The 13,667-nt window shown below is 35.5% G+C and overlaps 1 protein-coding gene across 32 annotated transcripts in view; it reads left to right on the top strand.

The window, feature by feature from the left end:
* GPHN (gephyrin) overlaps nucleotides 1-13,667 on the top strand; it is a 282,202-nt gene that overhangs the window by 210,981 nt on the left and 57,554 nt on the right. For 19 of the 32 annotated variants that reach the window (XM_042047195.1, XM_042047218.1, XM_042047205.1 and 16 more), the window contains one exon: nucleotides 3,162-3,203. The exons of the other annotated variants lie outside the window; for them this stretch is intronic. In XM_042047195.1, coding sequence (XP_041903129.1) covers nucleotides 3,162-3,203 — 42 coding nt within the window. The remainder of the gene's footprint in view (nucleotides 1-3,161; nucleotides 3,204-13,667) is intronic. 32 annotated transcript variants of the gene reach the window in all.

Below are 13,667 nucleotides of genomic sequence, written 5' to 3'. Positions count from 1 at the left end.
TATGGTTTCAAGTCAAAGATTCTGGTTCTTTTCTGGAAAAATGTTCTCAGAATTCATAGCAGTGGCCAAATACTTTCAATAGATCATGTTAAATGGAAACAGGTTTCTAATTTTTCATGCAGACCGGTGTGTGTCAGAGTCTGTGGTCTCCTGCATTCATTTTCTGTCTTACTTTAAGTACCTGCCTTCTTTGGCTATGATGAATAACATGAATAACATGACTGTTATTCTTGATCCTAACATTCACTTAGTTAAAAATCTGAGTCAAGTAAGGCCTTCAGACTGAAACCAAATCACTCTTGCAGCATTTGAACCAGGTTCTCAGTTGGTGTAAATAGCTCTTTTAAAAGAATTCTCACAGTGGTGAATTTCTGTGACTGACAATTTGGCCCCTTAAATTGAAAGTTTTTGAGGGAAAAGAGCCCAAATGCCAGCACATTAGCTTCACCTAACATAATATGTAGGGGTTGTCAGGTAGCATACCAAATAAGGACAGCTGCCCCCTCTCTCAAACTGGACAAAACAGTCACTGAAGTTCATATATGACAACAAATCATAAGTAGAGTAGGTGATAGATTGCAGAAACATCAAAGGAGCTTGGAAACATATTGACATTTAATTTTAATAGCACAGAAACAGTACACTAACAAAATCCTGAAATCAGGTAGATGCTTAAAAATGGAGACCAGTTAGCAAAAAGGCAATGACATAGAAATGATCAGGAAATTATAAGTGTGCAGCAGATTAAACAGTCACACTGTGTGATCCTATTGAAGATAAACAGTAATCCCCATGTGCTGTGAGCATAATCCTTTCCTCAAGAATATTAGGTCAGTTTGGAACTACAGCACTTCCATATATCTTTGATTTCATCATTATGAGAAAATGAAATGGGTACACTGAGAGTCTTGACAGGTATGAATAAGAAGAGAATTGGAAGTAACATTAGGAGATTAAGGAAAATTGTGTATGTGTGTGGTTTTGAGCATAGCAAGAAAAAATATAATAACTGCTATCTTATTGAGGGGAGTATTATCATTTGCTTCTATAGAACTGGAACTGGAAAATACAATATTAATTAAAGTTATTAAATTCTAATTGGAATAAGACTGAAGTTAAATGGTTCCATTATTAATGAAAATATGGATAATTAGATTACAAGATGCTTTGACAAGGAAAGTGATAGCATTCTACTTAAAGTAGTTGCCTCAGAGAAGATGAAGGTGCACAAATGTCTAGCATGCCCCTTGTAAGTTGGTGTGAGGAGTAGACAACATGAACCAAGTTCTTCAGATTTTTGTGGAGTATGGTTCCAAACCTTCTGATCATTGTTGTTTCTGTGTATCTGGTTTCTGATATGTAAAAAATTGATGCTGTGATGATTCTTGCTATTCATGCATTCTTTGGATCCTCACCTGCAAAACCAAGGCTAATGTTTTATTCCATGCTGTTGGAAGACAAACCATGGAAACAGTGGCTGGGCATTATTTGTGAAAATCTTGATTAGAGCCTCATCCAAAAGTCTTAGGTGAATAGCTGCACCCCTGTTCTGAGCAAAAGCACACCTTATCTTTTTAAGAAAGATTTCAAAGCAGTATTTCTAGAAACAGTTTTTGCTTTGTCAGAAGAGGATCTTCCTTTCTTCTTTTTTTTTCTATAATTATAAAATAGACTGTTTAAGAATAACAGTTGATTTCCTAAAACTGTGTTTTTCAGTCTTGCTGTTTGTCTGAAGGAATTTTCTATTTTTGTCTTAATCCTTCTGCAAATCATCTCATAAAATCAGTTTAAGAAAACATTTCACCAGTTGAAGAAAATGCTGAGTGTGTGTGAATATTTAAGATGATGTGAAGTGATTAAAATTTCCTTAGTAATGTTATCTAGAAGAGCAAATGAAATACAGAATGCCAGAAAGGAGCAAAAATATTTTTGGAGTATTAAAAACTTTTCAAGGAAGAAAAAAAAAATTGTATATTTAATGGAGACATAAATTAGCACAGACCAATGTGACTGTAGAAATTTCCTGGAAGTGATATTTTATATTTCAATGAAAAAATATGAAATACACATTTAAAACTGAAAAATATTCTTGAAAAACTTCTTATGAGTATTATGGTCTCTGCTAAGTCCATCATATACCTAAGTCAGCAAGTGGTCACTAATAACCTGTGTGGAAATCCTTGATGGATTCATCTTTACCACAAATGTATCCAAACTGTTTGTTAAGTCTAAGGAATTTTTGCTAAGGCTTCTGATAATCCATTTTTTCACCCCTAGGAAAAAATGAAGACATGATTTTTAGTACATTTATAAGAATCTTTTTTTTTACATTTCATTTATTAGGCTGCTTTTATTCCTTCTTCAGACAGTGAAACATGAAATATTTTCACCCAAATAAAGGATTTTCCTATAAATTACTGGAGAGTCCTTTTACTTGAGTTATGTCTGAGTGATTAATAGTTTACAGTAATGACTATCGTGGATAAATGAAATGTGTCTTAAGCAATCAGTAAAACTGTTGTGTTACCAATTAACTGGTGTTAACTTGCACTGAAAGCTCTTGACAGTTGACAGAGTCCCTCAAGGATCACGCACTTTACGTTGCTTAGGGGCATCATCTGCAGATTTCTACTGACCTATATCTGGCCATTAGTCGTTGAACTTTGCAAGTTATTCTGGTTTTTGGGGCAGTGAGATTGAAGAAAAACCTCCCTTGTCAAAATGCTGTTTCTGAGTATGTCAACACATAAAGATATTCAGAGCCTCTTATGGGTTTTCACCCATAAGATTATATCCTTTGCAGAGTTAGAATAAAACTAATACTTTTAAATGAAACAGATCAGTAAAGTTTCATCCTAGAATACCTTATTGTCCTAAAGATAGTGTTGTCAGACATTTAGAGAAGGAAGAATTTATATTTGTCTTCAGATTCATTATTAGTTTTAATTATTTTTCAAATACAATTTTTTTTTTCTTTTAATAAGCTTCCACCTTAAAAGGCATAAATTTAGAGTTTCTGAAATAGCTGGTCATGGAAACTTTATGAACCCCCTGCCACTATCTCAGTGCTGGAACCACCTATACAGAAAACCTTCTGAGACCCTTACTGTGCCACCATTTCTTTTTTAACAATGTTTTCCTTTTCCCCACTGCACAACCAGGCTCGACTCCCTTCGTGCTCATCCACCTATAGTGTTTCTGAGGTATACTTTGCACGTGTTCTCTCACACAGTCGACCTGCTCACCCATCACACTTTTTTGATTTTATTTACTTTTTTCTTTTTTTTTGCATTGCACTGTGCACAAGTGGGGAAAAATCAGCTGGGGGGGCAGATTTTGCATGATCAACCTGCAACCATGTTCAGCATGGTTTTAAAATCACTGTACCACCATGATGTCTAGTCCAGTAGTTAGGCAACTACTACATAGCATATGAGCATAAATTATATGATAAAAGCATCCTTATCTCTTACATTAAGTAAAAATAACAAACATGCAGATGTCAAGGCTTCAAAACACTTCACTTGTTAGTCTGACCCATTTTTGGGCAATGAAACTGGAAGGACTCTGTAAAGATGGCCATCAGGTTATGATTGCTAATTACCTGTCTAGATATAGGCAGGTTTATGACGCCTGAAGTTCATTATTAATTCCCAAAGCTCTGGCTCGAGTCGGTACCTGCCAAAATGCATGTACCATTTTAAATACTTCCATATCAGCTTCATAATGGTCTTCTGTAATGAGGTATGAACCATCTTAACAAGAATTAAAAATGAAAATACTTTCAATTGTAATTAGAATGGGGAAGAAAAAAGAAATAAGATAAACTAGAATTCACCACATCATGGAATAAAAACAAAGTTCATAAAACACTGTAAAATTAATTCCATGACCTGCTGTGTAAAGATTAGGTTTAAGCATATGATTATAATTGATAAATGGATAAGTATCAAAACGATGGACTTAAGGTTTTCTGCTATACTGAATCAGTGTTGAGCATGTACAGTTATTTATTCTTTATTTTAAAAGAATCTCTTAAAGTTGACAAGATCCCATAAGAAGTTAACAGTTTGCTCTATCTCACACCATGGGCCAGGTTCTAGACCTGATCTGAATGTTCTATTCATGAGCAATTTAAAAAATGCAGACATAAAGAGCTCATCTACTCAATCACTTTGTTCCTAAGCAGAAAGACCTGTACATTGCTGATTGCGTAATTTGTTATCAAAAGTTTCAGCTTCAGCAAGCAATTGTTCCTAGAACTTCCTCATCCTTAGTAATAAAAGTTTATTATAGTTTCCGTGTATGAATAGGAAAAAGATGTAATAGAACAGTTCTTAAGAAGAAAGATGCATACCAGTTTTCCTGTCATAGGTCTGTATAGATCAACAGTTGCTGTCTGGCTCTACCGGCAGACAAGTAGTTTTAAAACTAATCAAGTATATGTTCTTAAAAGCACCTGATATGTATTCTACAGTTCATCGTGCCTCATCACTGTATTATATGAAAGCCTCACTGTTTTTGTCATCATTGTCATCAAAACACCAATATGGAATAAATAAATTATACTATACTCACATACAAAGACACTTTTCTCTAAGCTAATACCGGAACAAGAAATTAAGTTTAGTGCTTACAGGTGCAAGACAGAAGCCATCCTCACCTCACTCTGTTCCTCTGAATATCTGTATGAGATTAAGAAAAAGGAGTGCATCAACAGGCATTTCGTAGTTCATATCAGCAAAAAGGATGAACATGCTCTTACAGATGATGAAGTCAGTAAGTCACTTTCAGGGAAATTAGAGTCTTCTTGCTTTGCCTGAAACTTCAGCCATTTGTCCTTCCCTCCACTTTATGGAGGGATCACTGTCTTCAGAAGAAATGCAAACCAACATATTGCAGCTGGTAACTGATCAGCATGTATGAGTCTCCTGCTTGATCAGATTCCAAAAACTTTTTTGCCTTCTCCAAAACTATCACTGCTTTGCAATTTGTGCTAAAGAATCTGAAGTATCAAGGTGGCACTGCAAGACTGTGCAAGCAATTCATCCTTTATACCCTGTCCAAAGGCAAGATCTTCATATCTAAACTGCAAATAGCCTGGCTGTCTGCTGAGCCTGATCTTGTGATGCAGTAGCTGATCAGGATTTCATGCTCACAAAACACACAGTACAAGATATAAAAAGCACAATGTATAAAAAAAAAATGGATACATTATTCTCTAGTGGCAGACTACCACCCCGTGTATTTTTCAGCAGAACATTCAAGCCACTGACAGATCCAAAGGAATAAATCAATTGAAACTGAGGATACCTGTGGCCATCGTAACTATTTGAAGAGTCAGGAAGGGGTTGGAGGTTTTCTGGGGTCCATAAAGGATTTGTAGTCTAGTTTCTATCTTTTTAAGAGACTCTTCATTCAAACATACAGCTTAATGTCAGGATGCACATCAAACAATGCTCAACCTCATCCTCTATTATTTTGGAAAATGGGAAGGGCTGCTATGAGTAAACATCTTGACTTCTAAATTATGTGATAGAAAATCTCCCAAACTGAAGTATTGTTAAATCAACTCCAAAAGCCTGCCAGTAGTATTGATCATGGGAAGAAAATTAGTAGTGGTGTATTACATGACTTCTCATACCCAGGGGGGGAAAAAGAACCACACATCTGATAGGATCTCAGGGGGTTTTTTTGTGTCCACACGTATTTCTGTGGTTCTTATTCCAAAAGATATTTTTCTTAAGCTAATTCTTAAAGCACCAAGTTTGGAGTTTCTTAATTTTCTGCATCTGAGCCATCATCAGATAGCTTTGGACCATCAGAGGATATCTGGAACACAATGGCAAGAGAAATGGAATCAGTGCTGAGATTTCAGCTGAACCTGCCTTCTGACAAAGGTACAATGAAAGATAAAAGAAAGAACCTCATATAAATGATTTCTGAAATCTCTTTTTAGGAAATAGGTGTATTAGATTCATTGTAAAAAAATTCCTCACTATTTTAGTTGTTGAGAAAAGGTCTGGAATTGGATTAATTGGCACTTGGAGAACTCAGATTGTCAAAAATGAAAGTCAGTCTACTATCAAGGATTTCCTGTCACATAGAAGGTCTTTGATTGAGGAAGTAAAAGATCTTCCAGCAGAAGACAAATAGGACCTGTGTATTCTGCATTGTGAAGAATTTGAGGTAGAATTTGCTGCCTGTGTTTTTCATAGAAAACATCCTTGTAGAGGCTTTTTTGCATCTCAGAGTCCAATAATTAGAAAAAGCTTCTTTTCATCTGTTCCTTTTTATTGTCACCAGTAGCATGAGTGGGACTGCAAATGTGGTCAACTGATGCCTATCTGAGAGTAATGAGCAGAAAGATTTTAGAAACTTCTACTTGCTTTTAGGTATAGAGAGGTTGTTGAGTTGCAGGCATTATAGTGTAAGAGTATTATACACCCTCTTAGCCCCAGTCAGCCCCTTAAAAATTCCCCTTGTCTGAAATGAGGTCTTTTCTTTGGTTCAATTCAGTGAAATTGAAGTTTCTTTAAAAAGAGATTTCCTTGTGTCGAGAGAAGTAAAGCTTTAATTCTCTAGAACAGTATGATGATAAAATGTAAGTTTATATTCTCTTTAAATTTCACAGTGTGCAATAAAGTTTTTCACTCTTGGTGAAAACCAGTTAGCTTCATGCCTGTAATTTTTGTGGATGTTAGCAGGACTACTTAAAGGGTTTGTCTAAGAGTTATAATTAGGATTTACAGTGGCTTAACAGTTGTGTAGAATAGATTTCTAATTTTCTTATTATTCAGTTGCCACAAAACACAGTAATTTATTTTTAAATAGTAGTAGTTCACTTAAGGTATTAAATCAAATCAGCTTCATTTAAATATTTAGAAGTACTCTGACATCAGCTTATATCTTAAAAATATCATTCACAGTGTAAATTGAACAGATTATTCAATGAAGGTCCATAATCTAATTTATAAAATTACACTTAGGCAGTGTTATGCAATGGCACCATTTTTTATTCTCATTTGTATCTCAAACTTTCTATTAGTAGCATCAGTTTTTCTCTCCCTCTCTCTCCCTGTCCTCTGGCTTTTGCATGCGCTGTGTGTTTGGCTAAAAGCGTAATGAAGGAAACCTGTTGATCTGCTTGTTGGAAGGATAGTGGCAACAAAATGTTTATTGCAGTGCTACTCCCTGCTTTCTAAAAAATCAAGTTTTTCAAAGAGGAAGACACTCAGGTCCATAGTTTGTCATATGTTTTATTTAGCCTTATTGAGTGGTTAGAACGAGATGTCTTTTATTGTGAAAGATCTGCAAAATACTGCGTTAGTTCTCTCTCCCACAAAGAATATTATTTCCATAAAGATAGGTTTGGAATATATATTGGCTGCATACTGATTGATGGGATTTAATTGTATATTTAGCATTGTTAATAACACAGCCGAGAAGTGTATTATTTTACCTGATAACAGAGAGTCAGCAGTACAGGGAATTAAGGAGCAATATTCAGAGGACAAGAGGAAATACTATTTCCTGCAATAGGTAGTTGACTTCACAAGACCATTCAGAGACTGCATGAAGATTCTTAAGTGCTGTAGGTTAAAGTATTTTATATAGTGTACATTACAAAATGTTGTAAATAACTGAATCTTGTTCTTCAGAATTAAAGCCGGGTAAGAGACTGGTTCTCCTTCTGTTTAGACTAATTTGAATAGAAGGCAATACTGAAAGACCACTAGCTGCAACTATGGCTTTCAGATGTCTACCACCAGCATAGAACCTGAATTCAGTTTTAGGTACAGGATGCTAAGTTCACTGTTGATATCTGTTGTAAATCGGTTCTACATAGCACAAACTGAGTAAATGTAAGCAGGTCCCCTGTTCTTTTCTCTGATTTCATGCAGAAGTCCAGCAGATAGAGAACTTGGTTCATTACATCTGACATACTCATATACTGAGCCATTGAACAGAAATTTCTGCATTAAATTCAGATTCTCTATCTTGTTGACTTATGAATGCCATATACTTTGTAGAGATGCTCTTTCAAATTTGAAATAATGTTTTTCCAAGAAATAAATGAACACAAAAGAGCCAATAATCATTTGGGGGTTGTCCAGTTATGTTGGCTCAATCTACTCCTGGTTTTCTGTGGTTTTGATTTGGGTTTTTTTGCAGTTGCTGACAGAACAATCAGTTTTTAAGTAAAATCAGAATTTATAGACATTTCTCTTTCAAACATGAGCAAGAACTCAGAGCTTTCTATTTGGCAATTGCCATTTAAAGGATTGCATTTTGATTTGCTAATAGTACCACCTTACTCTAGGCTTAAGAAAAATTAATTAATTAAAATTCTTACTTTTAGAGAAACAGTTTCCTCAGTGCACATTAAAATGCAAAAATTTATGAAAAAAGAGTGATCTTCCTTATTCATAGAAAATAGCTTTGCTAGTGCTATCTTCATTCATGATATTAGGATTCGTTTGGGATTAGGATTACAAAACATCTTCTCTAGCATTCTTTCTGCCATATGAGAATAGAGTATGGCAAAATTTCCAAGTTACATCAGGAAGGACAGTGTGTTATTGCAATAATCTGATCAAAGTATACTTTAATAACTTTGATTAATGATATCTTAGCTAATTTTTTTTAAATTCTTTAACAAATGTTGCTATATTTGTACTTTAAATACTATTTATCTTTGTTCACCCATTGCCGAATCTCAAATTAGATCCATTATTAGTTCCTACATACAAAATAGAAGCAAAATTTTACTTAAACCTACAGCTTCTCTGTGCATGGTACTTAGCTTTTGACTTCTGCCAAATAAAATTTTTCCTTCACGTTAGCATTTTGCACTTTCATTCTGTACTAATAAATTCAATTCAAGCACTAAGTTAATTTACAAAAAAAACCTATTTAACATTTGGAAGAGTGGTAGAAGATGAGGTTTTGAACAGCATCTCATTTCATGTTAGAGATTTTGGCTTAAACCTTATCTATTCAACTTAACAAAATTGTAATACTTTTTATTAATTTTTATTATGGTAAAATGTTTTCCAGGTCTACATTTATCAGAGAAATAGCACATAAATAATTTCTATCCTTTTCCACCTGGAATTTAAAGGTCCTTTAAAATTAATTTTTAATTTTTTAATTAAAAAAACTTTTTGTTTCGAGACAAATCTTTATGTTTCATTTTTTAATTAATATTCCCCCTTTTTGTGCCACAAAACAGGAAGACATTTCACCTTGCCTTATGGTTGAGATGTGCAATCCTTTATGAAACAAATTAGATCAAGCCAAAGAGCTACCAATGTCATTTTCATTTTGTTTGATTATAGCTTAGACTCCTTTGCATTTTCCAAAGTCAGTCTTACCATTATTTCACTGTAAATACATCCATTTAAGCAAAGGGGTTTTTTCTGTTTTCTTGTGCTGTACCATACCTTGGACTGTGTGGCAATAAAATTGGCTTGATTAGATGTAACTGTGAGGGTTTTTTCCTAAACTACTGTTTTCTTTTTAAATCCAGTATTAACACTGTTCACCAGCATACATTGTTTAGAATTTATTTGTTTACTACTTAAATCAGCTTGTTTGAGAAGCCAGACATTATTTTGCATTGTGTTACACTAGTAATAACATTTAGTGCAACTGTTCTCTAGCTCCAGCTCCCAAAGCAATCTAACTCTGAAGAGTCAGCTTTAGTCATATAATCTATAAAAAATTAGTCTAAAGTCTGAAATAACAATGAATCAAAATACAGCAAAGCTTCTACTGCTGTTACAGCTTTTGGAGTAATCACTGATGTAAAATGCCATGCATGTGATTTAATTTACATGTATCTCTAGTGGGCAGTGTCTGTTTAAATACATGGAAATCAAATTAGATATTCACAGCAGTGTCAGTATCAGTAATGCACAGCTCAAATGTCAGTGGGTTCCCATCAGTGCTCCCTAAGTTATCTTCCTGTTTTTCCCATTTTTCAAATGCCACTTTTTAACATGGAAACAACTTCTTTTTGCTAAGCATTATTGCCATAAACTTTATTGTTAAGAACTAGAGGGCAGAATGAATGTCCTTATTCACAGTATTTTCTATTTCCCTTTCTCATCTTTGGCTTTCCAAAATTCAGTGCTGCTACAAGCCCAGCCAAATTAGTGTTGTGTTCTCAGGTGCATAACTGCTGTGGAGAGCCTGGTGGTTGCTGTTGTGCTGTACCTTGCAATACAGACTGCCAAATTCAAGACAGCACTAAAGGAATCTTATCCTATTGAGCCTTTGACACTCAAAGAAAAATCTGAAATGCAAATCCTCTTTCTTCATTTGCATTTCTTGTTACTTTCAAAAATAATTTCTAACTTGGGTTTAACAATAGCTTTTAGTGCAACGTTTGTTCAGTTCCAGCCTCTCCTTTCTATAGCTTATGAATCCTCTGAAATCTTCGTGTTATTCATCCACGACCATTCTGATTTCACTTTAAGGATTCTCCTCAGAGGTATGTGGTCTGTGTGCCTGTCTCAAAGGCAGAAATCTAGCTCTTCACACAATAATTCACTGTCTGGTATTTATGACTCAGATGGATTCATGCAATGAAGATTTATTTTTCTTACAGTTGTCGCTCCCTAGTTTGAATCTTAAACTTGAAAGAGCTTTATTTATTTTTATACTTTGAAGTGTACAAGACTGAGGTTTTGATTGAATATTGTATACATCAGAGATTATAATATATGCCAGATATAAGATTATTATTACCTATGCTTACTAGTTTTGGCTCTTGTACTTGAAGCCCTTCAAATTTAATCCTCCTAGCTCAAATAAAAATATCAAGCTTAACTAAAATCAACTTCTTTGAAGTTATGCTAGTGCAGAAAGTGTGATCATACTACATAGGGAAACATGTTTTGTTCCTGCTCACATAGGTGAGTTTAAAAAGTAGTCCAACCATTCACTTTAGAATGATAATAACTATAAAAATCTCCAACCAAAATTTCTAGGAAACACCAATGGAAAAAGGTGAAATTTAACTTAAAAGATGCTTTAAAAATGTAAGAAATTGGGTGGTTGCTTTTGCTGACTCTTTTGGCCTGAAGGTTCACTGCTCATTTGATTGGTGGCTTTTGAAGCCACAAAGTCACAGAACAGAGTTTATAAGTGTTGATTTCTTTGTTCCTGTTTACGTGTGTTCGTATTCCTTTAACATAGAAATACAAGGAATGTTGCCTGTGTGGCCAGCTTCAGGAAGATAAGACTGTAAGCATGAAATAGGAGTTGTAGGCTTTGTTAGCCTACAAGTTTGAGTCAGACTTCAGTGGAGAGATGCTTTTTCACTCTGCAGATCTTGGATCAAAGGAGTGGAGGCCTGTAGGCCTAGAAGCAGATAGGACCAAAAACAGTAATGCTAAAAATTCCAAACATGCCTCTGCCAATTCCCCACCAGTATTTATTCAGATATTGACAATAACTAGATATTAAGAAAACTGAATCATGTTTCCCAGCAGTAGCAGGTGTGGTGAATGGTGACTCCATCTCTGCTGTTTCTGGAACAGAAAGTGCAGTACTGTAGCAGGAAGGCTTGAATGGGTGCCAAGGAAGCCTCTGTCACATTTTGTGTCTCCACATTAGTGCTGACTTAATGTTTCTTGCTGGAAAAACTTCTTGCAACATTTTCAGGGGTACTCATTTTCTATGTGTCCTTCTTGAGACACATATTGTGTGATTTTCATGTCATGCCACAGCTGACTGTGTTCACTCCCAGTCCAGAGAGCCAGTTGTGTCCTGGGCTGCATCCAGAGCAGCGTGGGCAGCAGGGTGAGGGAGGGGATTCTGCCCCTCTGCTCTGCTCTGGTGAGACCCCACCTGCAGTGCTGCATCAAGCTCTGGGGTCCCAGCACAGGAAGGACATGGACCTGCTGGAGGGAATCCAGATGAGGGCCACAAGGTGATCCCAGGGCTGGAGCACCTCTCCTGTGAAGACAGGCCAAAAGAGTTGGGGTTGTTCAGCCTGGAGAACAGAAGGCTCCACAAAGGCTTCTGCAGCCTTCCAGTACCTGAAGGAGACTACAAGAGAGCTGAAAAGGGACTTTTTACAAGTGCATGTATTGATAGGACAAGGGGAAATGGCCTTAAGCTGAAAGAAGGCAGGTTTACATTAGATGTGAGGGGTAGTGAGACACTGAACAGGTTGTCCAGAGAAGTTGTGAATGCCTCATCCCGGGAAGTGTTCAAGGCCAGGTTGGTTGGGGCTCTGAGCAACCTGGTCTAATGGAAGGTGTCCCTGCCCATGGCAGGGGGTTGGAACTCGATTACCTTTAAGGTCCTTTCCAATGCAAGCCATTCTGTGATTCTATGCTGAGCATTCCAAATGCAGTTGAAATAAATGGCAACTGAGGATCTAATCTCTGCAATCTGACTGTAGGCATGTCAGGTTAAATTTAGTCTAGATGTCTCTGGGCCTCAGTTTTCCATTTCTAAAATCAAGCCATACCTCTACTTCACAAAGATTTTGCAAAAAGAAATTCCTTCATGTGTATTACAAGGTTTTGTTTTGTAGAACCGAGCCCAACAGAGAAATCTATAAAGAATTAAATAATTACCCATTTAGCAAACAGTTTGAATAATGTTTAGTAAGTAAAACATGGAACTAGTCTTTGAGCAGGGAGATTAAAATAAAGTAGCCTTATCTTGTCTTATGCAGAAACATTGCTGATAATAGTTATGATGAAGTTATGATGCCTTCATGTCAAAGGAAAAATGAGTTGCACACATAACATTGATCTGTCCTAAATGTTGTTTCACTTAAACTTGCCAATTTTACTTGACTACATTTGAATAAAGAATTTATTTTAAAAGTTTATTTTGAGAGTCACACAATTCAAGAAAAATAGTTTAATTTTTTTTTTTTTTTTTGGCAGTAATGGGGATATTTCACTGTTTTAATGCTGCATTGAAATTGGCTGTTCCTGGGTAAAGAAATAAAAGTGTGAAAATTGTTGAAATTTCATTGAAATTTCATTGAAAAGCAAAATACTTGTAATAGAAATTAAGCTTTTTTCAATGTCAACCATACTAGTCAAGGGTTAAAGAGTAATTTATAGTGTGCTTGAAGACAAGAATTTTTATACATCACTCATGTATCTGATTAAAAACAGCTTAAGAAGTTGGTTAATCTGGAATGGACAAGGAGTTCAAAAAGTCTTAATGCCGGTCAGATAGGATATAACTCAGACATCTAATGCATACTTGTAAGGCTAAGTGGTTTGTCAGTCAAATTGCCAGGGTGTGAAATTATATGAAAATAGGCAAGTAAATACCATTTCTGTGGCAAACAACGAGATTAACAGGACTTTTTTTGCCCTTGTACCTCTTAGGAAATACAGCTTATTCTCTTTGCCTTTGTTTACACTAGCTACTTCTCAAACTGGAGAATATTTCCAGGGTATTTGGAGAATGTTCAAGATTTTCATTCAAACAAATAAAAGATCTTATTCACAATTAGTAATACAAGTAGTAGAATGTTTTATTTTTCTAAGTGCAATGTTTTCTAGAGATTTCTTGTATCCTACAAATCCCACTTGAATTTTGATAGCACAGGTTAGAAATACCTGTTGGAGTTCATGCATGTGCTAGTTTGAAAACAAACCAGTGGGAGGCACCAAGTCAGAATA

Source organism: Corvus kubaryi, unplaced genomic scaffold, assembly GCF_017639235.1.
Source record: "Corvus kubaryi isolate FWS band 111438036 unplaced genomic scaffold, C.kubaryi_AGA036_p1.0 66, whole genome shotgun sequence".
NCBI lineage: Eukaryota > Metazoa > Chordata > Aves > Passeriformes > Corvidae > Corvus > Corvus kubaryi.
This window is presented reverse-complemented; position numbering and strand designations above follow the sequence as displayed.